Source organism: Scardinius erythrophthalmus, assembly GCF_964197995.2.
Source record: "Scardinius erythrophthalmus genome assembly, chromosome: 10".
NCBI lineage: Eukaryota > Metazoa > Chordata > Actinopteri > Cypriniformes > Leuciscidae > Scardinius > Scardinius erythrophthalmus.
In genome coordinates this window covers 40,940,120-40,965,048 of record NC_138230.1, presented here as the reverse complement: position 1 = coordinate 40,965,048, position 24,929 = coordinate 40,940,120, and the positions used below count along the sequence as shown (strand labels likewise).

General features: G+C 40.0%; 1 protein-coding gene across 2 annotated transcripts in view; it reads right to left on the bottom strand.

Annotated features, from left to right (window-relative positions):
• ppp1r9a (protein phosphatase 1, regulatory subunit 9A) overlaps nt 1-24,929 on the bottom strand; it is a 63,779-nt gene that overhangs the window by 3,783 nt on the left and 35,067 nt on the right. The window contains exons 7-18 of one of the 2 annotated variants that reach the window (XM_081376595.1): nt 23,940-24,101; nt 23,048-23,101; nt 19,593-19,822; nt 17,011-17,107; nt 15,216-15,363; nt 11,384-11,439; nt 10,204-10,258; nt 9,939-9,990; nt 9,371-9,430; nt 8,693-8,741; nt 1,493-1,612; nt 302-484 (exon numbers count right to left, since the gene is read on the bottom strand). In XM_081376595.1, the coding sequence (XP_081232721.1) occupies nt 302-484; nt 1,493-1,612; nt 8,693-8,741; nt 9,371-9,430; nt 9,939-9,990; nt 10,204-10,258; nt 11,384-11,439; nt 15,216-15,363; nt 17,011-17,107; nt 19,593-19,822; nt 23,048-23,101; nt 23,940-24,101 (1,266 nt within the window). The remainder of the gene's footprint in view (nt 1-301; nt 485-1,492; nt 1,613-8,692; nt 8,742-9,370; nt 9,431-9,938; nt 9,991-10,203; nt 10,259-11,383; nt 11,440-15,215; nt 15,364-17,010; nt 17,108-19,592; nt 19,823-23,047; nt 23,102-23,939; nt 24,102-24,929) is intronic. The other variant, XM_081376596.1, reaches the window with a different exon arrangement.

Sequence of the window (24,929 nt, the reverse complement as noted above, 5' to 3'; positions counted from 1 at the left end):
ATATAGCGCATTGTGTTCATATTCTGTGTTCAAAGCTCGTCTGCTCACCGGTGCATCATCAATAATGTGTATGCTGAATTTGATCTTTTAACATCACTGTTTTAGTACATTAAGGCACTTCAAGAGTTCAAATACAAATACTACAGCAGGTGCTGTATATGGATCTGGTTTTTCTTCTTTTAAAGAGGTCTAAATATTGGTGGCTTGATAATTGACAGTTCTATGGATGTTTTGCCCTCCAGTTCACGTGGCTGAAAACTATGAATAGAGACTAAATTATCCCAACAAATTCATTCCTCACCTTGAGTGCTGTGCTGTCCAGCTTCAGTAACTGCTCTCCATCCACATTCTTGGCAGTAAAAAGAGAGACATATTGTTCCAAGTTCAGACCCATGAGCCAACATGACACCTGTTGACATGTCCATTCAGTCACACTACGGTTCTGCCACTGATACGGCTTCGGAGGCGCACCGTCATCTAGAATCTGACACACACACACACACACACTAGCTTATGGCACTGGCTGGACAAAGTAATTTATGTGAATTGGCTTCCATGAATTTTACATACTTTTCTAGAGAGCACTGTTAATATACTTTGAGGAAACAAATGGAGTCCAAGAAAAAATGAGAAAATGATTGTTTGGGCCACAAATGACCTGCAGTGAATGCCAGAACTAGACTAAATATAAGTGTTTTAAGTGGGAAGAAGAGCCATGCTGGGACTCAAACTCACCTCATCTTCAATCATATCCACACTCTAATAAATGCAGCATAAATAACAAGAGAAACACTCATATAGTATACGCTTTGCAGGCAGAACATTTTAGCATGCAAGTGATTCTTTAGGCCGGGTGTGTTCACACTTGGCAGGTTTGGAATAAAACAAACTCTGGTTGCTCTGTTAGTGCGGTTCATTTGAATAAGCGTGAACGCTGCCATCCGAATCGTTTTTCAGACGAACTCTGGTGCGGTTTGACTGAAATATGAACGCAACACGAACCAAAGACATCTAAACGAACCGAAACAGGATGTGATGTCAAGATTCAACCCTAAAAAGGCCACAGTCGATAGTCGCGATGCTGTACACTACAGTTCAGTACATGTCTCAGATCTTCATTTGTTAGTGTAACGAAGGAATTCCTGCCGTTGTTTTGACTCCTTTACACATTTTATAAGCTCTTCATGAGTTCTCAGCTGGTAAAAATACCATCATACAGTATGTACGCACATACAATGAGCGCATTCAGTCCAGCGCACAGCGTTGTTTTAGATGCAAAATATGTTGTAAAAACAGTTTTTTCTTTCTTTAGGTTCAGTGTTAAAAATGCCAGTGTGAACGCTAAGCAAACCAGGACTAAATGTATCATTTTCGGACCAAAATAACCAAGGGAACCAAACTAAAAGTGTGAACACACCATCACTCCGTTAGAGAATTATAAAAGAAAGACATAGCGACAGATTTTTCGTCAGGTTAAATGTACAAACATCACCTCATCTGAGGAGAGCGTGAGTGTTCGCGATCGGCCGGACAGCTTAACATCGGTCAGGACAGCGCTGATCTCTGTGGAGCTCGTGCTGCTGAGGCTAAGGTCATCCGAGACACCAGGACCCTGAACACACACACACACACACACACACAGATACACCTGTTAGACAACACTGTTATCTGATTGACACGTTTACGCTTTTACCATGTTGATTGGCATGAATTGTTTCTCAATTACTTGAGAGGTAATTATGCAATTATTTTGCCTTCGTTCTGATTGTTTTATTGATTGTGACAAAGGATCATCAGTGCAATTAATGTTGATTGACAGTTAAACCAATCAAGTCTCTTAAAATTATTGTAACAACCCAACAAAATGCTTTGAGTACATTGATACAGTCATTCAAATGATGATTGTGATCATTTGTTACTGAGTAATTGATTTGCATTTTTTAAAAGAGTCCTATTATGTTTTTTTTTACATTTGCAACTTTCTTTATTGTGTAATGTTGCTGTTTGAGCACGAAAAAGGTCTACAAAGTTACAAAGCACAAAGTCACTCCAAAGGCAGTTATTCTCTATATCAGTGTCAGTGTTTCTGAACTCCCTGAAACGCCTCCATTGTAGTCTTGAGTTTTCTTCCGGGAACAAACATAATATTAATCATTTAAATAATTCCCGCCCAAGGCATACGCAGAATAAAGGGGCGGGGCCTGGTTGACTTGCGGTTATGGTAAGGGACGGGACATTTCCGAAAACACGTTCTAAGCGGTTGACCAATCACAACACACTGATCCAGCCGACCAATCAGAGCTCATTGTGCTTTTCAGAAGGAGGGGCTTCATAGAGACAGGAACTAAACACAGTGTTACTGACAGACTGGGAAGAGAGGAGCTGCAACAATGTAAAAATAATGTGTTTTTGAACATTCAAGCGTGAAAACCTATTCTAGTAGAGCCCAAAAACAAAATCAAGACTTTGAATGCATTCTTTAAATGAACGTCTCTAACAAGATGCAGTCTCTAACATCTCAAAGCCTGATTATGAAAATACTCTGAATATTTTGGACTATTCACTATTCGGCACAGAGGCGATTCATTCAAAGCTAATTTAACGCCTAGACTCAGGCGTTGATTGGTAGCTGGCCATAGTTTTTCTTCTGTCCTTCAGACATTTGCACAAAGCATTAATGCAAGATTTCATTTATCCCAAGATCACAGCCTGAGCAAGGTCACTTTTTGTGAGATTCATGTACAGTATTAGAAGAAGAATACATTAAAAGAAAAACATGAGAGTCAGAATGCATGCAAGCTGAATTAAATTCCCCAATTTCAGGTCCAAAACAGTTCATTTTAAATGTGTGAATCTCATTTTTTTTAAAAATCTGATTAAACTTGGATCTGAACAAACAAGACGTGATACAGTACCACGTAATATGAATAGGAGAAGAAGCGTGGCCAGGAAAGAGATTTCTGTTCAATGGAAATGTAACAAACCGGGAGATTATATCACTAAACAAGCAGTAGGCATTCATATTTAAAACAACGGATTGGAGTTTCTTTTAAACCAGCTATGAATAAAAACTAATACACTACACACACACACATATATATATATATATATATATATATATATATATATATATATATACACACACATACACACACACACACACACACAATACCGCTCAAAAGTTTGGGGTCGATAAGATTTGTTAATGTTTTTGAAAGAAGTCTCTTCTGCTCACCAAGGCTATTTGATAAAAAATACAGTAAAAACGATAATATTGAGAAGTGTTTTTCAGGATTCTTTGATGATTAGAAAATGAAAAAGAACAGCATTTATTTGAAATAGAAATCTTTTTGTGGCGAGGGGGGCGTGGTTCAGCGAGGTCTGCGACAGGAGAGAGAGCGGGGAGAGAAGCAGCGGTAAGTGGGTTTAATACGAAATGATTGACACCTGTGTCTCGTTGCAGTAATTGGCGTGGGGAGACTGCATTTAAGGAGAGCTCTCACAAGCCATGGGAAGAGAGAAGGACTGAGCACTCGTGGGACTGGGAGAAAGAAAGCGGACTGAGAAACCTGTGGACTGAGAATACAGAACTGCTTGTTGCTGTAACATTGTATTGAGTTTGTGAGCGCATGTGGCGCGATTGTTATGTACGAATTGAGTTTATTATTAAAACACCCACGAGTCTCAGTCAGCCGACCCTGGTCTCCTTCCTTCTCACACACGATCTAAGGGATCTTCATTACACTGGTGCCGAAGCCCGGGAAGGAAGGAGAACGCCGCCGCCGAAATGCAATCTCCGCCAGGAACATCGGGAACGCCATTTGCGGACATCATTACATCGCTCGCGGGTCTACATCAAGAGAACCATCAAGCCCTGCTGGACTTGCGGGCCGATCAGGAGAAACGGTTCCACGTCATGATGCAAGCCCAGCAGGAGGACCGCGAGCTGTTCCGGAGCTGGCTGGACCGGGGGGTTCGGACGGAGTCGGCTTTCCCCGGCGCCGCGGCCACCGCAGCAGCTCACATGCCTCTGAATAAGATGGGACCCGCTGATGATCCCGAGGCCTTCATGGACTTGTTTGAGCGGACGGCCGAGGCATGTGAGTGGCCACAGGCCAGCTGGCCGGTGCGCCTGATACCACTACTGTCGGGGGAAGCCCAGGAGGCTGCTCAACAACTGCCCGTCCAGAACCTCCTGGTGTACGCCGATCTACGACGAGCTATTCTCCAAAGGGTCGGCCTCAACCCTGAACAACATCGACAGCGCTTCCGTTCACTGGAACTGGCGGAAGCGGGCCGACCCTTTGTCCTGGCGCAGCAGCTCCGGGACTCGTGCCGCAAATGGCTGTTGGCCGGAGGAAGCGACGCCGAGGACATTATCAACAAGGTGGTACTGGAGCAGTTCATTTCCCGTCTGCCAAGGAGGACTGCCCAGTGGGTCCAGTGCCACCGACCGGCGTCGCTGGATCTGGCCATCCAACTGGCGGAGGACCAGTTGGCGGCGTGCTCCGGGGTCAGCGAACCCCTGCCATCAATCTCTCTCTCTCCCTCTCCTCCTGTTCCTCTCTCTACCCCTCCCCCTAAACCTGCTCCTTTCCCCAGGACCCGTATCAGTGGCCCGCCACGGGCCTACCCAAGATGGAGGGCTGGAGCAGAGCTTCCAGCCGGGCCGCGAGGCCCCGTCAGGGGGCCGGGGTCCCAGGAGGGACTCGATGGCGCTGCGGCTCTCTCCCCACGCCAATCACTGGACCCACTTTCTGCCACTAGGGCGGCGGGAAAACCTGGGCCGGTCTGTTGGCGTTGCGGGGATCCGGGCCATTTCGTGGATAGGTGCCCGGTTATGGAGGTGGGGACGATGGTCCGGATCCCGGACGTCCCGCAGACCGCCCCTGATCAAGCCGGGTTGTACCAGATACCTGTGAGTATTAAGGGGGGTACCTATCAGGCATTGGTGGATTCTGGTTGTAACCAGACCTCTATCCATCAAAGCCTGATACAATCTGGGGCATTGGATACGGGCCGCATGGTTAAGGTGAGGTGTGTGCACGGGGATATAGTGGAATACCCGTTAAGAGCCATCACTATTAAATTTAGGGGACAAAATCATTGTGTGGAGGTGGCAGTTAGTCCGCGCCTCCGACATCCGTTAATTTTGGGGACAAATTGGCCAGCCTTCGAACAATTATTGGGGTGTTTGACAACGGATGTCTCTGGGGAAAAGAGAGGGCGGGGAAGGGGAGCTAGCACTCAGGTGGGAGAGGCTGTACCTGGACCTAGCGGATCTGTTTCAGAGGATGCGAGCGGCGTGGAGAGGTTAAACCTCTCCAACCGCGATGACTTTCCTCTGGAACAGTCGCAAGATGAGACGCTCAAACATGCGTTTGAACAGGTCCGTTCCATCGATGGGCAGCCCCTCCAACCTGATCGCGCGCTCTCCTATCCTTATTTTGCCATAATTAACGACCGGTTGTATCGAGTGACCCAAGACACTCAGACAAAGGAAGATACAACCCAATTATTAGTACCACGGAGCCGTCGGGAAATGCTTTTCCAGACGGCGCATTGTAATCCGATGGCTGGGCATTTAGGAATGACTTCCACACTAAATCGTCTAATGACCCGATTCTTTTGGCCGGGCATTCACGAGAACGTGCGCAGATGGTGCGCGTCGTGTCGTGAATGTCAGTTAGTGAACCCACCGGCCGCCCCAAAAGCGCCTTTGCGCCCTTTACCTCTCATGCAGGTCCCCTTCGAGAGAATTGGGATGGACCTCATCGGGCCATTAGAACGAACCGCACGGGGACATCGCTTTGCGTTGGTCATAGTGGACTACGCAACGCGATATCCCGAAGCAGTGGCCCTCCGCACCATTTCCGCTAAAAGTGTGGCGGACGCACTGTTTCGTTTAATCTCCCGCGTGGGAATCCCGAAAGAGATTCTCACGGATCAGGGCACCGCGTTTATGTCTCGCACGTTAAGCGAATTGTACGAATTATTGGGCATTAAATCGGTACGAACCAGTGTCTATCACCCACAAACGGACGGGCTGGTCGAACGGTTTAATCGCACGTTGAAGACAATGATTCGTAAATTCGTACAAGAGGACGCGAAAAATTGGGACAGATGGCTAGAACCCCTCTTATTTGCTGTGCGCGAGGTCCCGCAAGCCTCCACGGGGTTTTCCCCATTCGAGCTTCTTTACGGACGTCAGCCTCGTGGGGTTTTAGACGTCCTGAAAGAAACTTGGGAGGACGGACGCTCGGATAGCAAAAATGAAATTCAGTATGTCGTGGACCTGAGAGCAAAACTCCATACACTGGGGCGGCTCTCTATGGAGAATTTGCTCCAGGCTCAAGACAGGCAAAGCCGGCTATATAACAGGGGAACTAAGCTTAGAGAATTTACACAGGGAGATAAAGTGCTCGTGTTACTACCAACTTCCAGCTCTAAATTATTAGCTAAGTGGCAAGGACCCTTTGAGGTCACACAGCGAATAGGCGATCTCAATTATGAAGTAATACGAACGGACAGAGGCGATTCACGACAGATCTATCACCTCAATCTCCTTAAAAAATGGAGTGAGGAGGAGTCAGTGTTGCTTGCAACGGCAGTGAGTGGGGAGGAAGATCTCGGGCCAGAGGCGATCGTCAAAGGGAAATCTCTCGCCCTGGCCCCCGGAGGAGATCACCTCTCGCCCTTGCAGCTCGCTGACATTGCAAAGATACAATCTGAGTTTGCAGACGTGTTTTCGCCCCTGCCCGGTCGTACTAATCTGATTCAGCACCACATTGAGACGGAGCCGGGCGTGGTAGTTCGCGGCCGGCCATACAGGTTGCCTGAACACAAAAAAAAAGTGGTTCAGACCGAATTAGAGGCTATGCTGGAGTTGGGGGTAATCGAGGAGTCTTACAGTGACTGGGCGAGCCCGATAGTTTTAGTTCCTAAAACGGACGGCTCGGTGCGGTTCTGTGTAGACTATCGCAGGGTGAACGCAGTGTCGAAATTCGACGCATATCCAATGCCGCGGATTGACGAGTTGCTTGATCGGTTGGGCTCGGCTCGTTTTTACTCGACATTGGACTTAACGAAAGGATATTGGCAGATCCCCTTATCTCCCATGTCCAAAGAAAAGACGGCTTTCACCACGCCGTTTGGATTACACCAATTTGTGACACTTCCTTTCGGGCTGTTCGGGGCTCCGGCCACGTTTCAGCGCCTTATGGATAAGGTTCTGCGGCCCCACACTGCATATGCCGCTGCTTACTTGGATGATATTATCATCTACAGTAATGATTGGCAGCGGCATATGGAGCATGTGAGGGCCGTTCTTAGGGCGCTGAGACAGGCGGGGCTGACGGCCAACCCGAAGAAGTGTGCAGTTGGGCGGTTGGAAGTAAGGTATCTGGGTTTCCACTTAGGTCATGGGCAGGTGCGTCCTCAAATTGATAAGACCGCAGCAATTGCAACCTGTCCGAGACCTAAGACCAAAAAGGAGGTGAGGCAGTTCCTGGGGCTGGCGGGATATTATAGAAGGTTTATTCCTGGTTATTCGGACCTCACCAGCCCGCTGACTGACCTCACTAAAAAGGAAGTGCCAGATACGGTCCAGTGGACGGAGCAGTGCCAACAGGTTTTTACCAAGGTTAAGGCTGCTCTGTGTGGCGGGCCGCTCTTACACTCCCCTAACTTTTCTCTCCCTTTTTTGTTGCAGACTGACGCGTCGGACAGGGGGCTGGGTGCTGTACTGTCCCAGGAGGTGGAGGGAGAGGATCGCCCGGTGCTGTACATTAGTCGCAAGCTCTCAAAGAGAGAGACTAAGTACAGCACCATTGAGAAGGAATGCCTGGCCATCAGGTGGGCGGTCCTCACCCTTCGCTACTACCTCCTGGGACGGGAGTTCGCCCTCTGTTCGGACCACGCTCCCCTGCAGTGGCTCCACCGCATGAAGGATACCAACGCGCGGATCACTCGTTGGTATCTCGCTTTACAGCCTTTTAAGTTCCAGGTGATCCACAGGCCGGGTGTACAGATGGCTGTGGCCGACTTTCTCTCCAGGAGGAGGGGGAGGGAGGCTGCAGGCCGGATGGCTCCCCGGCCTGAGTCGGGCGGTGGGGGTATGTGGCGAGGGGGGCGTGGTTCAGCGAGGTCTGCGACAGGAGAGAGAGCGGGGAGAGAAGCAGCGGTAAGTGGGTTTAATACGAAATGATTGACACCTGTGTCTCGTTGCAGTAATTGGCGTGGGGAGACTGCATTTAAGGAGAGCTCTCACAAGCCATGGGAAGAGAGAAGGACTGAGCACTCGTGGGACTGGGAGAAAGAAAGCGGACTGAGAAACCTGTGGACTGAGAATACAGAACTGCTTGTTGCTGTAACATTGTATTGAGTTTGTGAGCGCATGTGGCGCGATTGTTATGTACGAATTGAGTTTATTATTAAAACACCCACGAGTCTCAGTCAGCCGACCCTGGTCTCCTTCCTTCTCACACACGATCTAAGGGATCTTCATTACACTTTTGTAATATTATAAATGTCTGTACAGTCACTTTAACCACTTTGAAGAATTTAATACCTCTTTGATGACCCCTACATTTTGAATGTGTGTGTGTCTGTGTGTGTGTGTGTGTATACACACACAATGTACATTATATGTGCGTGTGTGTGTGTGTGAGTGTCTGTGTGACTTTCCTCTCACCTTGCTCTTGCATCTTTCAGGACTGTTCTCTGCTGAAGGCCCTGTGGAGCTAAAGATAAGTTACTGGTTATTGAAGCTGAACACTGTGGGATACGACCCTTCTGAATATATTCTCAGAGGAAATAAAAACCTTCATTTAGCCGTGCTTCTGCTGAGCAATTCTTAATCATTGATTAAGCAATTCTTTGAATCAGTGAAGATTCATTCAAATGTGAAATTTGTGTGTGCGTTCTGCAGTCTGGCACAGTGTGTATGCTCAGGAAAAACTAAAAAAAATATATATATATATAAAAAAAATAGCTTGCACATTAAATCCAAGCGGAAAAGCCAAAAGGTGAAAAGGTGCATAAAAAGTGCTCAGTGAAAGAGGTGACAAAGTTTTTCAGTTCCTTTTTCATCAGTCTCCAAGGACACTTGGGCACATTTTGACCTCTTAATATAGGCTAGATTTTGTAAAAAAAATCCCCTTGGATGGAGTGTGGAAGCTCTTTTTTTCATCTTGCAGTCCAGAAGACCTCAGTTTTAAGGCACACCTTTAAGGAACGCACTTCACATTCATTAGACTTAAACTACAATGCATTTATTCTGACACTGCAATGAAAATGATCTCTGAAGTCCTTTCATAAGCAGGTAGGCTGCGTGAAGTCACTTATATTAGGTATGTGAGGCTCTCTTTACCTTTTACCAGGAGATCCTTTTAGATTCTGCTCTTTCCCGTTGCGTTTCCTCAGAGAAGATCTGAAAATATTACCAGAAGCTTGTTACATTTTCCAACAAGAGACATTAGATATATATATATATATATATATATATATATATATATATATATATATATATATTTAAAAAAATTTATACTTTTTTTCAGCAAGGGTGCATGCAATTGATCAAAAGTGACAGTACAGCCATTTATAATGTGATATTTTTTTATTTTTGTTGATTTATTTTTATTAAACTTTAAGCAGCACAACTTTAATAATAATAATAAATGTTTCCTGAGCAGCAAATCAGAATATTTGAATTATTTCTGAAGGATCATGTGACACTGAAGAAAAATAAAATTAAAATTACATTTTAAAATATATTAAAACAGAAAACTGTTTTATTGACAGTAATAATATTTCATAGCTTTACTGTTTTACTGAATTTTTGACCAAATAAAAGCAGCCTTGCATTCATTCTGGCAATTACATAAAGCTATACGGTATATTTCTTCACATTTACAAATGAACAATTAGCACCAACGTACCCCAAGTCTAGTATTTTTTTGCCAGGTTTCTCATCTTGACCGGATGAAGAGCCTGTGGAAAAATCATGCATTGAGAGAAAATCAGCATTCAACAAGATTCAACATTTACTGTACAGATGCAATCCTCATTACTTCAGCTGTTCCTCTAGTTACATTATCATATCATTTGGGACTTCTTTCTTTATTGTGTCTCTTAGGCCTTAAGCATAATTCATTAGGCCTGTAATTGAGCCCTAATCAGGTATTAATGGTTTGGTGCGTTTACCCCCATTATCAGCCTCTGTGGCACCAGACACTCTGGAGGATTGAGACCCAGAGCCCTACAGACAGAAACCAGAGAGAGAGAGAGAGGGGGGGGGGGGGTTAACATACAAGAAAAATAGCTCTTTGCAACAATAAGCTGTTTCCTGACAGTTTTTCGGACCCAACAGCACTTCCTTCTGTTTCTCTGCAGAGGCGTTTAAGGTTATTACAGACACCTACAACAGCGAGACACAGTGTGACTTTTGAGTCCGGGAGAGAACACCATGTAACCAATGTTTTCTCAGGTAACCTGAAAAACCCTTCAGTAACAAAAATTAGTAATCTGATAGAAGAATGACAAGAATGACAATGTGTACAAGTAACATGTTATAGCTTTCCTCCTATTTTGTGATCCTATCCCACATAATAACTACTGTCGGAAAAGAGAACCAATTCAATTACTTTTGACTTTTGACCATAAATGTGGCCAACCATCCAACAGATATGCATTCATTGGTGAAGAGGACCTATTATGCCCTTTTACAAAGCCTTTATTTTGATTTTGGTGTCTACTAGAATAGCTTTTCATGCTTGAATGTTCAAAAACACATTATTTTTCACATATTTGACATTGTTGCAGATCCTCTCTTCCCAGTCTGTCACTTCTTTCTCTATGAAGCTCCTCCTTCTGAAAAGCAGAGTGTGCTCTGATTGGTCGGCTGGACCAGTGTGTTGTGATTGGTCAACCGCTTCGAGCGTGTTTCGGAAAAGTCACGCCCCTTACCATAACGGTGAGTTTCAAAACACTACGAACTACTGTCACTCAACCAGGCCTCGTCCCCCTTTTATAATTCAAGACTTGGTTTCAGGGAGTTCAGAAACAGTGACACTGATATAGAGAATAACTCACTTTGGAGTGACTTTGTGCTTAACTGCAGACCTTTTTCATGTTCAGACAGCAACATTACTCACTAAAGAAAGGTGAAAATATATAAAAAAAAGCATAATAGGCCCTCTTTAATGGAGTATTCTGTAATCATAGAAACCTAACACATTCTACACATACTCATGAATGGTTTAAATTGAACACATACTCATGAATTGTTAAATATGAGCTTAGAATTGACTTTCACTCTTTATCAGTGCATCTGGATTAAATGCCTGAATGAGAGGTGTTTGGTGTGTGTGAAAGTGAGTCTCACCATCTCGTCTCTCTCAGCGTGAGTTCCACTGGCTCCTGTCAGCTCGTCCAGATCTACTACACAAAACAGAACCATACAATTACATAATACAATATAATAAACACAACAGCAACAAAGTAGAAAACAGAACATTTCTCCAATTATGGCTTTCATTGTTCTAGTTACAGTGATTTACCATGAACTCTTGCATGAGATGGTCATAGGATGTACACTACCGTTCAAAGGTTTGGGGTCAATAAGATTTAAAAATATATATTTTTAAGAAATTTAAACTTTTATTCAGAAAAGATGCATTAATTTGATCAAAGGAGATGTTTATAATGTTACATAAGATTTCAATATTAAATAAATGCTGTTCATTTGAATTGTCTACTAAAAATATTAAGCAGCACAACTTTTTTCAACATTGATAATAATAATAATAAGAAGAAATGTTACTTGGGCAGCAAATCAGAATATTAGAATGAAGGATCGTGCGACACTGAAGACTGGAGTAATGATGCAAAAAAATTCAGCACAGGAAAAAATTACATTTTAAAGTATATTAAAATACAAAGCAGTAGTAATATTTCACAATATTGCTGTTTTTGCTATATTCTGATCAATTAATTAGAGCTTGGTGAGTATAAGAGACTTCTTTCAAAAACTTCTTGAAAATACCTTAATGACCCTAAACTTTTGAAAGGTAGTGTACATGAAATCATTTCATTATCTGTGTGTTGTTTGTTCAAGCAGACTGTGTTTGTCTAATGTGATTTCTTTGAAAATCAGATTCAATTTTATAATGGATCTTCATTTTTTATTTTATTTTTAAGAACTGAAGAAGCTTTAAGCAAAAAAAGGACACAAAACTCGGATGCCACAATCAAATATCAGGTATTATGGCTGATGGAAACACATAATCCTACAACAGACTACTGGCTATAGTTTGCTCATATGTTGGACTGTCCTGTAGTGCCATATTCTGTTTACAGATATTTAAAAATAAAATGGGCTCTTGTTGGAAACGGGTCTGCGAGGTTTCTTGCAGTCTTTTAGGAAACTGAAGCGTCCCTGCGGCAGCACTTCCTCATAATCTGCCCCATTCAGTCACAATGCATCTAATCAGCTTTCCAGCGCTGTCCGCTCTTATCCCAGTGATCACAGAGGACTCAGAATAGGCAGGTTTGAAGGGCCAGTGCACCCACTACAATTGAGTGTGTGAGGTGTGAAGCATCAAGCGCCTGAGATGAACAGTGCTGCTTTAACTTCATTAACAAATCTCAGTGGGGAGTGGGGGGGTGGGGGGCACACAGCAAAGTGAGATGCTGTTAGATAACAGGTAGAAAGTGGTCGCCGTGTTTAATTTGACACATATGAGACTATGAGGGATAATGTGTCCATGAATATTGTTCATTAAGCTTTCTGTATTGAAAAATACAGTAACGAATTTTTCCATTAATTATTATTGAATTATTCTTCAAATATTTATTATAATGATTATTATTACTACTGACATGCTTAATTAGATTTTTTATTGGAATCGATGGTTCCATGGTGTTAAGAATCCGGTTTCATGTTGCCCTGTCTTGAGTTTAAAGGACTCTTCAATTGAAGTGTATTCTTGTTCCTATTGTTCTAGTGTTTTACTTCCTGTGTTTAGTTGCGGTTTGCGGTTTTGTTTCCGTCGCAATGGTTACACTCATTAGTTTCCATAGTGATTCATTGTTCACACCTGTTCCTTGTTTCCTGCCCTTGTTATATTGTGTTATAGTTGAAAAAGGTTCTTCAGATTATTAAAATATTTTTTACACTAAGAACTTTTTACTTTTTTTAAGAACTGTTCACTGAAAGGTTCTTTGGGGAACAAAAAAAATGGTTCTTCTATGGCATCACTGCAAAAACCCCTTTAAGAACCTTTATTTTTTAAGAGTGTACAATACTAAAATATTCTTCTGTTATTTAAAAATTATAAAGTAATAATAACTATTATCATCATCATCATCATGCATAATGATACATATTGGAATGGAAAAAATAATCAATATAAATATAATAAATATAAATGGAACAAAAATTGCATAATAATTATAAAGCATTAGCACAATGGGCCCTATTTTAACGATCTGAAACGCAAGTGTCAAAGCGCAAAGCGCAAGTAACTTTGTGGGCGGGTCTTGGCGCTGTTGCTATTTTCCCGGCGGGATAAATGACTCTTGCGCCCGACGCAAATCTAAAAGGGGTTGGTCTGAAGTAGCTTCATTATTCATAGGTGTGGTTTGGGCGTAACGTGAAATAAACCAATCAGAGCGACATCTCACATTCCCTTTAAGAGCAGGCGCGCTTTTTCTAAGCGGATTCCTATTATAACGGCGGATTTGCCAGGCGCGCACCAGGAGCGGTTCACAGCCAAGGAGACCGACGTCCTCGTCACGGCCGTAAAACACAGAGAAGTGACACTGGGGATGGAGAAACAAACACACCCAAATTAGCTTCGGTGAAACAGGCGTATGATAATTTGGCCGTATGATTAAATGTGTAAGCTAGATTTATGCCTATTTTATTTTCACATCTTCATGGACACAACAATGATTTCCCTCGTGTATTAATATGAATAAATGAATGAAATCTTTATTTCGAACAATTAAAAAATAAATTAAACCAAAGACAGCAACACATTAAATATCCATCAATAAAAATAAAACAAAATCAAGAAAAACAAAACCTTTTTTTTTTTTTTTGCATAATAATCACACTGTTCGAAAAGGGATACGTAGAAGCCCTAGGCTTATCAAGACCTACAAGACCTAATATTTTTCTTAGTAATAATGTATGATTTGCAAAAATGAAAACGGCTGCTTCTGTGTAGATGAGAGCATCAAATTGTAATGCGCGTTGTGCACACGCTACATTGATTATGGCCAAGCATGCGCCCTTAAAATAGCATGAATAACATGCGCAACGCGCCACTGACTTTAGACTAGGTTTTTCCTGGTCACTGGCGGAATTGGTTTCTAAACCTGCAAAATAGCATGAGGGAACGTTTGCGCCGGAACACGCCTCCTCTTTGCGCTGAACCGCCCCGGGGAGCGCAAGTGTATTTGCTAGTTAACCGACGTGCGTCTTTGGAGGGAAAAGTCCGCTTTGCGCGGGTGCAAAATAGGAATGATACATGCGTCAGTGTACAAAGTCAATTGCGCTGGGTGCAAGATAGGGCCCAATGTGTTAATGACAGTGGCGGACATTGTTTTATGTGAAGTATTCCTTTTTTTTTTAACAGGTTGTTCTGTTTATTTGAGGGATAATGATAACTAAAATCAAAGCAAGATTTACTATATCATATCATCATTAACAAAGTGGTTTTAACTAAAAGCCATGGGAACTTGGCTACTGGGTGAATTTCATACAATGACATACTTCCACTCTGTAGTAGCTGAAACCCTTCTCATTTCCTCCCATCTTTCTGATAAGCACAGCTTTGATTGAGACTGATAAGGAAATCTGTCCTGTGTATTAATTGTTTCCTCTCACATTATGATGAGGCCCATCTGTTACCTGCATGGTGCTTCACCTACACTATATAGGCTATTAGGCCTAATAGTTTATAGGCTATTAATAGTTCAAATAAATGACCTGCTAATGTGTGTCCTGCAATGCGAGTGTGTATAAATGAGGTCTGGTTTGAGGACACTTGTCAAGCATAATTTAGGTAATTAATGTGTGTGTGTGTGTGTGTGTGTGTGTGTGTGTGTGTGTGTGTGTGTGTGTGTGTGTGTGTGTGTGTGTGTGTGTGTGTGTGTGTGTGTGTGTGTGTGTGTGTGTGTGTGTGTGTGTGTGTGTGTGTGTGTCTCACCCGCCCCAGTGACACTTGTCCTTGGACACTGTAAGGCTGTCAGTCTCTCAGTCAGCTGGGCTCGGCTCTCAGCGCTGTTGTTGTTATTGTTTATCTGGATGCCATTTTGCTTCATCAGCTGCATCAGCTCTGACTCCAGGGTAACAATCTATACAAAAGCACACGTTTTTTATACACTATAGATATGGAATATATAGAAGACTCTTCTGCTCACCAAGGCTGCATTTATTTCATTAAAATAAGTAAGTAATCAAGTAACATGTAAGTAATATTCGTCTCTAAAGTTACATACGACATTGTTACATGTTTGTAACTTCAATAGCATTTGAAGAGAATGACTTGCAGTCATAAAGCCAACTGTAAATTGTTCATTTAGCTGTCAGGCATGATGCACACTCTTTAGATAGTTGTGATCAATAGCATTCTCTTCAAGTGCTATTGAAGTTAGAAACATGTGTACCACCAACGTCGTATGTAACTTTAGAGACGGTCCCTAAATGTGTGAATATCGAATATCCAGTGTTAAGCCAACTTTTTGCCAGTATTTCAGCGTGAAACTTTGCACGTTATGTTCATATTCATATTATCATAGTCCACTTGCCTGTTCCTATGTCTGGTATAGCCTACATCACAATAAGGTGTGAGTTTGGTCTTTTACTGTATTAGTCCATTAAGCGTTAAGTGTCCTGACGGCAGGGGAATCCTGGAGAATGACGTATTGAGGCAATGCCCAGTTCTGCACTAGCTCCTCAATATAAAGTTAAGAAAACTAAACAACCTATCAAACCTGACACTATCACCTGTTGCTCTATCTATAGTCTTCTTCGTCAACAGCCGCTTGCGCCTCCTGCTGGTGAGGTCGACTAACAGCTATGGAGATTATCAATCGGCAATCTACTAATATTCCTGCCGTTCCCGGATGTCAAATGTTGAATTTTATGTCGAATTTGAACCACTGAATTTGTGGAAGCGAATTTATAAAGAGAAATAAAATGGACCGGAAATTGCCTGTCGAATATTATAGGTTGCATTTTTAAACAGAATTAATATTTTGGAAATGAAATCTGAAAGGTGAATATGGATTATTGAATTTTTAATAAAGGAAATGTGGGTGAAATGTTTTGAATTGAAATATTCACAGCTTAAATATACAACTATGTTGAATTTCAGCCCATAAAAATACAAGCCCTAAAAATACAATGCATTAAAATGGTTAATGCAATGCATATTTTTTTAAGTAGTGCAATTCAACAAGCTTTTTTGTTTCAAAAACATTTGTCATTATTTTACATCTATACAATGCTTTTATCACTTGTTTCTGCTCATGTTTTGCCTATGCTTTGATCCGGAGATTCAGTACTCATTCAGTTGTTGCGTAATAGCGTCCCCTACCCAATAACAGTAAAAACATGGAAAGCCGGAAATTTGTCTCAAATGACAGAAAATTCCATAAAATAAAAAAAAGAGTTAATTGTGCATGCAAACAGCACCATTTATTGACAACCACTTTCACTTTCACCAGATCACTTATGACTACTGGGCTTTACATTGCCTAATTAGTATTCATAAGATAAACTGACAAGGTTTGTAATGTTCTCATATTGCTCCTACGCTCGTTTCGTACTAATTTCCTGCAATACAATAAATACTGCAATATATCTTTTCCATATGGGCTCAAAATCTGACTAATGAAAAGGGACTTTGGGTGATTTCACAGTCTGAGACAGTTGCCATGAAATGCAGTGAAGTGCACTGACATGTGTGTGTATGTATGTGTGTGTGTGCAGATAATTACCCTCACTTGAAGACTCTGGATTTCAGCCAAATGAGCCTTTTCCGCCTCCTCCAGCCTCTTCTTCTCCGCATCCTCCCTCTGTGCAAACTCCATCTCTCTGAAAGCAAGCATAGAGGGATAATGTTTCTGCTCATATATGGGCTGAGATGGGTTCATGTGGGCCTATTAGTCTATTTTGAAGGGCTTTGAGAGCAGAGAGCCTCATTATCAAGCAAATAACGAAACAACAAATCCATCAAACTACTTTCAGCCGAAAGACTTCTCGTTCAGCGCCGTCTCATGACTGCTTACTCAGGCTTGTCGGCATAGACAGACAGCGCCTCTGTAGTTAACTATGGTGATAATGCCTGAAGAGAAATCACAATTAAAGGCAGTCAGGCTCCAGAGGAGAGGAGTTGTGATAGAAATGACCACAGAGATCAGCTCACACACACCGCTGCTCACACTTTCCATTAGTGCGGTTTGAGAAATGCGCACTGTGTGATTCTCTCAGTAGACATCACAACCTTCAGCTACACAGACATTATGAAACTGTCTGTGTGACATTATAAACTCAAAGTTTTTCATTTATAACCTAAGCTGGATTTAAGCACACAACCTGCCCTGTTGAAAAGACTAGTGGATGATGGTAAAGCTTCTAGCTTCAAGTTTCGCCAGAAAGACCATGCTATTCGATCAGCTACGTCAGCATAGACCCGGTCCAGCTTGACAATTGTATTTACAGTGAGGCAGACATTGCATAAAAATGGCTACAAACCATTTCTTGTCACCAAGGCTCAGTCTGAGCCAAAACATAGTGAGCTGCCAATGTACAGCAACACAAACACACTCCTGACGGAGAGGCTGCATAATTATGCTGACTTCTTTTGTTTAAATCCTACAGACAACATTGCATGTATCATTTGTGAAGAAGCCAATCCCATAATGCACTGCAAACAGTGCTAAATCCATCCAAGATTGTGGGTGAACTGAGATAAATTCATTCATTACCAAAATTATTTAGAAAAAACACTTGAATCTAATTTAAAATGTACCATTCTACCTAATATTTGTACGTGCTGTTTATTTTTTTAAACAAAGTATAATGCTATTAGCTTAATAACATGCTAATGACAAGGTCAACAGTGAGTCGATACACTACCGTTTTTGGATCCGTGAGATTATTTTTCAAAGGGGTGGCTGATTATGATTTCACTTTTTTATCTTTAGTTAGTGTGTAATGTTGCTGTTTGAGCATAAACTACATCTACAAAGTTACAATGCTCAAAGTTCGAAGAAAGGGAGATATTTGCTTTTAAAGAAATTGCTACAACAAACGGCTGGTAGGGACTACACGACATTCCTCCCGGGTTAGTGACATCACCAACCCTAGAATTTACATAAACCCTGCCCCTGAACACGATTTATAGATTATCAAGACAGAATATGCTAATCAATGACTAGAAGATAACTACACATAAGCTACATAAATTCATCAATTAACCATTCAGAAATGTCCTGTTGCATTCTACATGTTGTCACTTCTTCTTGAGTCTCTCCATCTTTGTTTGACTCTGGTTTGAACATTAAAGGCTAAAAGTTTTTGAAATTTTCAGTGCATGTCTGTGTGAGTGCAAGCTCTTAAAGCTCCCCCCCCCTGTGCCGGGAGCAGCAGTTCATTTGCATTTAAAGGAACAGACAAAAAAACAGTGTGTTTTTGCTCACCCTCAAAAAGTGAAAATTTTAACATGCTATATAAAAGTATTTTGATCTAAAACTTCACATACACACTCTGGGGACATCAAAGACTTATTTTACATCTTGTGAAATGGGCATTATACCACCCCTTTAAACAAATTAATACTTCTATTCAGCAAGGATGCATTAAATTGATCAAAAGAGAGTAAAGATATTTCTAATTTTACAAAAGTTGTATATTTGAAATTAATGCTGTTCTTGTGAACTTTCTATTTGTCAAAGTATCCAGAAAAATTAAATGTTTCCACAAATATATTAAGGAGCACAACTGTTTTCAACATTTTTAACATTTCTTGAGCAGCAAATCATCATATTAGAATGATTTCTGAAGGATCATGTGACACTGAAGACTGGAGTAATCTATCTATCTATCTATCTATCTATCTATCTATCTATCTATCTATCTATCTATCTATCTATCTATCTATCTATCTATCTATCTATCTATCTATCTATCTATCTATCTATCTATCTATCTATCTATCTATCTATATTCCTCTAAGTATTTCCAATTTGGGTTGCTTATGAGGGTCCACGGTTAGGATATTGCCTAAGAAGGCAGCACCCTATGTAGGCAGCAAGACAATAGGGTGGATCACTAGGTTTCGGAAAAGAGTTTAGGAACATCGCTCCGTTAAAAACTCAGAAGTTCTTTTGTTGCCATTTATGGTAATCAGCTCATTTGTTGTCTTTCGTGATAGAATGGAAACCACATAATCAAGATACTTGTCTTCAGCACAGCGCTGCTATTGTAATTACCTGAAATGCAATTAGTATTCTCTTGGAAATCTATTATGTTTAGGAGACGTAGTTAAAGTACTCTCCGTTCATCTCAGTAAATGTACCTCTGCTGGAAGTCCTTGATGAGCTTCTTGGCCTTGTTGTACTTCTTCTCCAGGGTCTGATACTGACTCTGGGCCTCCTTCAGATGCTCGTTCACCGTATGGCACAGCGTCTGAGCCTCGATCCAATAGCTCTCCAGTTTTAGCATCCTCTCCTTGTTATCCTCGATGCTTTGCTTGAGCTGCGTCTTCTCTCTCTCCCACCGTGCCTTCTCTTTTTCCACTGTGGCCAGCTAAACAGAGAGACCAGGATGGACACACAGGGAGGAAATACAGCATATGGTGAACAATAAAGACAAAATGAAATCAAAACATTACTTTACTTAGAAATGATCTCAGACAGACAGACAGACAGACAGACAGACAGACAGACAGATTGGATATAGACAGATAGACAGACAGATAGACAGACAGACAGACAGACAGATAGACAGATAGACAGATAGATAGACAGATAGATAGACAGATAGATAAATAGACAGACAGACAGACAGACAGACAGACAGATAGATAGATTTCTTTGATAATATTGTCTTATCCTATATAATTTACAGTACAATACTCCATGTCAATCATGTGTTTCAGTGTTGTCTTTAATAAGCTTAATTTCTAGTGTATATATGTAGTTAGCATATTAATGTTAAGAAAAAGTGTACATCTTAGGTCAGTAGTCTACACATTTGTCAAATTTTTTTAAATCCTCTTTTTACTTTCATCTACTCCATTTTTAATTGTTCTGCAGCGTGATAAATTAATTTTGTATAAAATGTTACGCTACGCAAAATACTGTTTTGAAAGATGTATAGCATGTCACCGCAGGACACGTCCTCTTCCCGAAAAGTATTTCACGTCAGCTACCCCTACTGTACATGCAGAGTGTGTGAACCAGGGCAAATGACTATGGAGACTTAAAAACAGCTTAATCAACTGTAAATACAAAATCCACCAAAATATAATAAGATAAGAAGCTGTGCACATCCAATTTATATGCACATGCTATCAGACATATATGGCCTGAAGGAGAGCATTACAAAAAAATACAATTGCTTCAATACAGATGAGAAAAAATATTACACGATTAAGCAGATAGAGGGAATTAAGAAACGAAAGTCGAATATCAATAGCTTTGTTCACACCGTACACAAGGTCAAATTTAGCCCGGACTGTCCTCACTGTCAAGAGGTGAACAGTGTAATCAATCTCTGGCATGTCTACCACTCTACTTTATTTTGCAACGTGGAAGTAAGCTATTTTCTGTGAATGTGTGTGAACTTCCGATTCAATAGTTGCTGTAGAATAATTTGAGCTATCCCATACACAAAAGAAATATATTTGAAATATATTTTCAAAATATATTTTTGGAATATATGCAAATATTTTAAATTGGCCCAATAAATATATTTTAGTTAAATATATGTTCATATATGTTTACATATATGTTCATATATGTTTTAACTTTTGCAAATTGTTTCATTTGAAATTTAAAAAAGTTAACATTTTCACAAACAAACAACACATTTTCAATTTATTTTTTTAGATAGACCACTTCAGCTGTGGATGTGGGCATGGGAAAGCAGTGCTCTACCACTTCCCCCGCCCACATTTTTCCTACTGGTCGGGGATCGAACCGGCAACCCTTCGGTTACAAGCCCAAAGCCCAAAGCCCTAACCATTAAGCCACGGCTGCCCCTTTACTGACTTAATTGGCCTAAAATGACAATTTTATGTAGGAAATAACACACAGAATGCAGAGTTTTTTCCCCCTATTTTTACAGAATTGAATACAGTTATTTAATAGTGTATATGCAGTGTTAGACACTGAGTTCTATCTATTGTTTCAGTGTACTTCACTAGTGTCACTGTTATACTTGAATCATAAATATTGTGCATATTTTCAATATTTAAATGACTTCAGGAAAGATGTCAATAAAACAACAATAAATCTAATAATTGCACTTAGTGTTAGGTACGTGCCAACTAATATGGCCTAATAGTCCTAGGAAAGCAACTATCTGTCATTTTACATTGCAGTCATTTAAATGTAAGTACAGTATTTATTATAGCCGTGTCATAATACAGTAGTGAAATATGGTAGCCTACTGTTGTGTATAGGGGAAAACGTAGAGGAATTACTATGATCAAAATACATTTTCGACCCTTCTTTAGCAAGCTAAACATTTTATGACCATATATTTTGTCATATATTTTACATTACATGTTATAAATGTAAATATATTTCACACTTAACATCATATGTTTTTGTTATATTTCAGAATATATTTCAAAATGATAAATATAAGTGAACAGCAATGCAAATATATTTCAATGTATTTGGAATATATGCCACATATAATTTTTGACACTTTAAAATATATTTCAATATTTTTTTTTTCTGTATGGGATAAACCATATAATAAATTAAAATAATATGATAACAAAGTAACTGTACTTTGTTATCATATTATTTTAATTTATTATCATAATCATAAACACATGGGTTTATCCCATACAGAAAAAAAAAATTGAAATATATTTTAAAGTGTCAAAAATTATATGTTGCAATATCAAGCAGCAGTTTTTGTACAGCTAAAATAACTAGAAGTGGATGAGACTGTAAGCCTCGACACATTCGAGTTACAAATGACCGCTCCTGCTCTTACGTTAATAATAATGTGAATAGTATCGATGAAAGCTTCAGCACTATGCCAAGAGACTTTCTCAGACGACAACCGAGAGAAGCTGTCAGTGTGAAAACTTCATATTCTGTCATGTCTATCGTGACATCTCACCGCTGAACTTAGAGAAGGTGCTTCATACATTCATGCATTTGCTGTCCAAAACTGCTGACTCATTCACTCATTCACTACATAGTGAATGTCAATGTGGAAAGTGTGAATAAAGAAAAATAGCATATTTCGAGATCACATTGCAAACATTGCATTATGTTTCATATACAGTGTTCAGAATGAAAAAAAAAAATCCTATGTTTTGTTGTATTTGCTGTTTTAACAGATTAACAGATTTGAGTCTAATACAATTTTTTTTTGCTAGTGTTGTTATTGTTAATTAAAACTAAAACTTTTTGAAATACAACAAAACTGAAATAAAATAAAATGAAATATATATATATATTTGATGAAAAATTTGTACTTAAAAAACGTATCTTAAAAAAATATCTTGATGCGAATTTAAGTTAAATTACAAAAGTTACCAAAACAAAAGCTGAAATAATTAAAGCTATATAGAAATATATTTTTTAAAATACTAAAAATGACAAAGGCACATTATAAAGTTACTAACTAAAACCTAATAAAATAACTCCTGTCTGAGGTCAAACCAGTTGTACTTTTCCTTGAATGTACTGTAACTTCCAGTTGAAACAAAACATCAACATCCAATTTGTAGCTGAACTACATTTGTGGGGGAAACACACATTAGCAGATACAGTAGCCTCTTACCTTGTTCTTGAGTTTCTGGATCTCAGCCTCAGTGACAGTGTGTTTAATCTGCAGCTGTAGAAACAAAGGGATAAGAGAGAGTAGATGAGAGATGACTGGATGATCAGGGACAATCTTCCTCTCGAAGGGAACTGACCAGAGAGGCTCTCTCTCTCTCTCTCTCTGCGTGACTGACACACTCTCTCTCTCTGTGCAAATGCAGTCTCAAGAGAATGAACACGAGAGCGGGAGCAGGAAAAAAGACAACTGAGCAAGAAGGAGTGAGCTCTGGAATGTAATATTTATATAGAAAGGTTATGGTCTCACAATAGCACCAGAGTGTAAGAAAAGCAGTGAAGTTGAGTTGTCAGATTAGTTGAATTGCCAAAATGAAAAGGATCAATGGAACATTTATTTTCTCCAGGTCAATCAAGATGTCAAAAGCTCCTCCGTTTTCTTTTTTTTTTTTCATACTTATCCAGACCTGGAAATTACTCAAATCAAGGGAAATAAGTTCAAATAATTAGTTATTATTTGTAACATTATAGATTAGTCTTTACCATCACTTTTGATCAATTTAATGCATCCTTGCTGAATAAAAGTATGATTTTTTTATGCACTGATCGCAAACATTTAAACAGTATTGTATTTATGTAATATAAACTATTATCTAACATAAAAATAAACTTGAAATAAACTAGTTACATAACAAATGTGTATTTCTTTCATTTTATTTTTATATGTTTTGCAAAAAAAACAAGACATTTATTATTTTAATCTGTATTTAGACTATTTCAGCAAACCTAAAAAAGAAAAAGAAAAAGACACCTGACTTAATATTTTGTTTGACTTTTTGATGTTTTGAAAGGTTAAGTTCTTCATTTCATTGATCAATTGTGCGTTCTTGGTTTACCTCTCGAAACTTTTGATAAAGTTTGGTGGCATCCAGTTCTGATGGCGAGATGATGTCCTCATTTTCGGGTAAATCGAAAACCTCAATGGCCACATCTCTGTCCCTTCCTGTCTGTCCCGCCTCCGCCTCCGCCTCCTCCTCATCCGTGGCGTACTCCCCTGTCTGAGCACAGGCACATGGGAATACACATTTACCACAGGGTTCCTACACATCTTACTCAGGGTTCCTACCACTGATCTATATAGAATGACATTATATAGATCAGTGGTTCCTACACATCTTTCATTTTAAAATGCCACACTTTTATAGACTCAAACATCCAGATTCTTCAGACCATATTGCACATAGGTTCATACAGCATTATATTTGGTCTATACAGTCATATGTAAATATTTGCATTTTCTCAGGTTTTTTCCATCGGTTTACCTTGAAGTGATAGCATGCGCTTACATGATGAGAAGAAACTAAAAAGCTTTATAACCTGCATATATTCACCTCAGACACATTGGTTTGATACTGTAAATGTGATTTGATGTTGCACCATCACCAAACAACAGACTGATTTAGATGATCGTTTGCTACTTTATCTGTTGCTGGTTTGAGTAGCAAAAAAAAAAAAAAAACTCACTTATAGTAAAGACAAACAGTTTTATGTAATGAAAATATGCGCCTTGAATTAACTCTTAATTCAGAATTAAATCACTGCTTGTATGATACATTTATTTTTAGAAATTCTTAATATTCTAGTTTAGAAAACTGAATAGTCTGGAAACACAAATATTTTTCTATTTTTATAATTTCCACTTATCCAGACCTGAACGTTAATAAAATCAAATTCCATACAGGAATCCTGTTTAATATAGTCTAAACAACTTTACTGAAGGCATTGTATTTTAAAAATAACAATACAGATACTAAAGAACCTTATGAAGAATACTTATGATACCCTAAAAAACCCTGGTTTTGATTTTATATTAACTGGTATTTTTA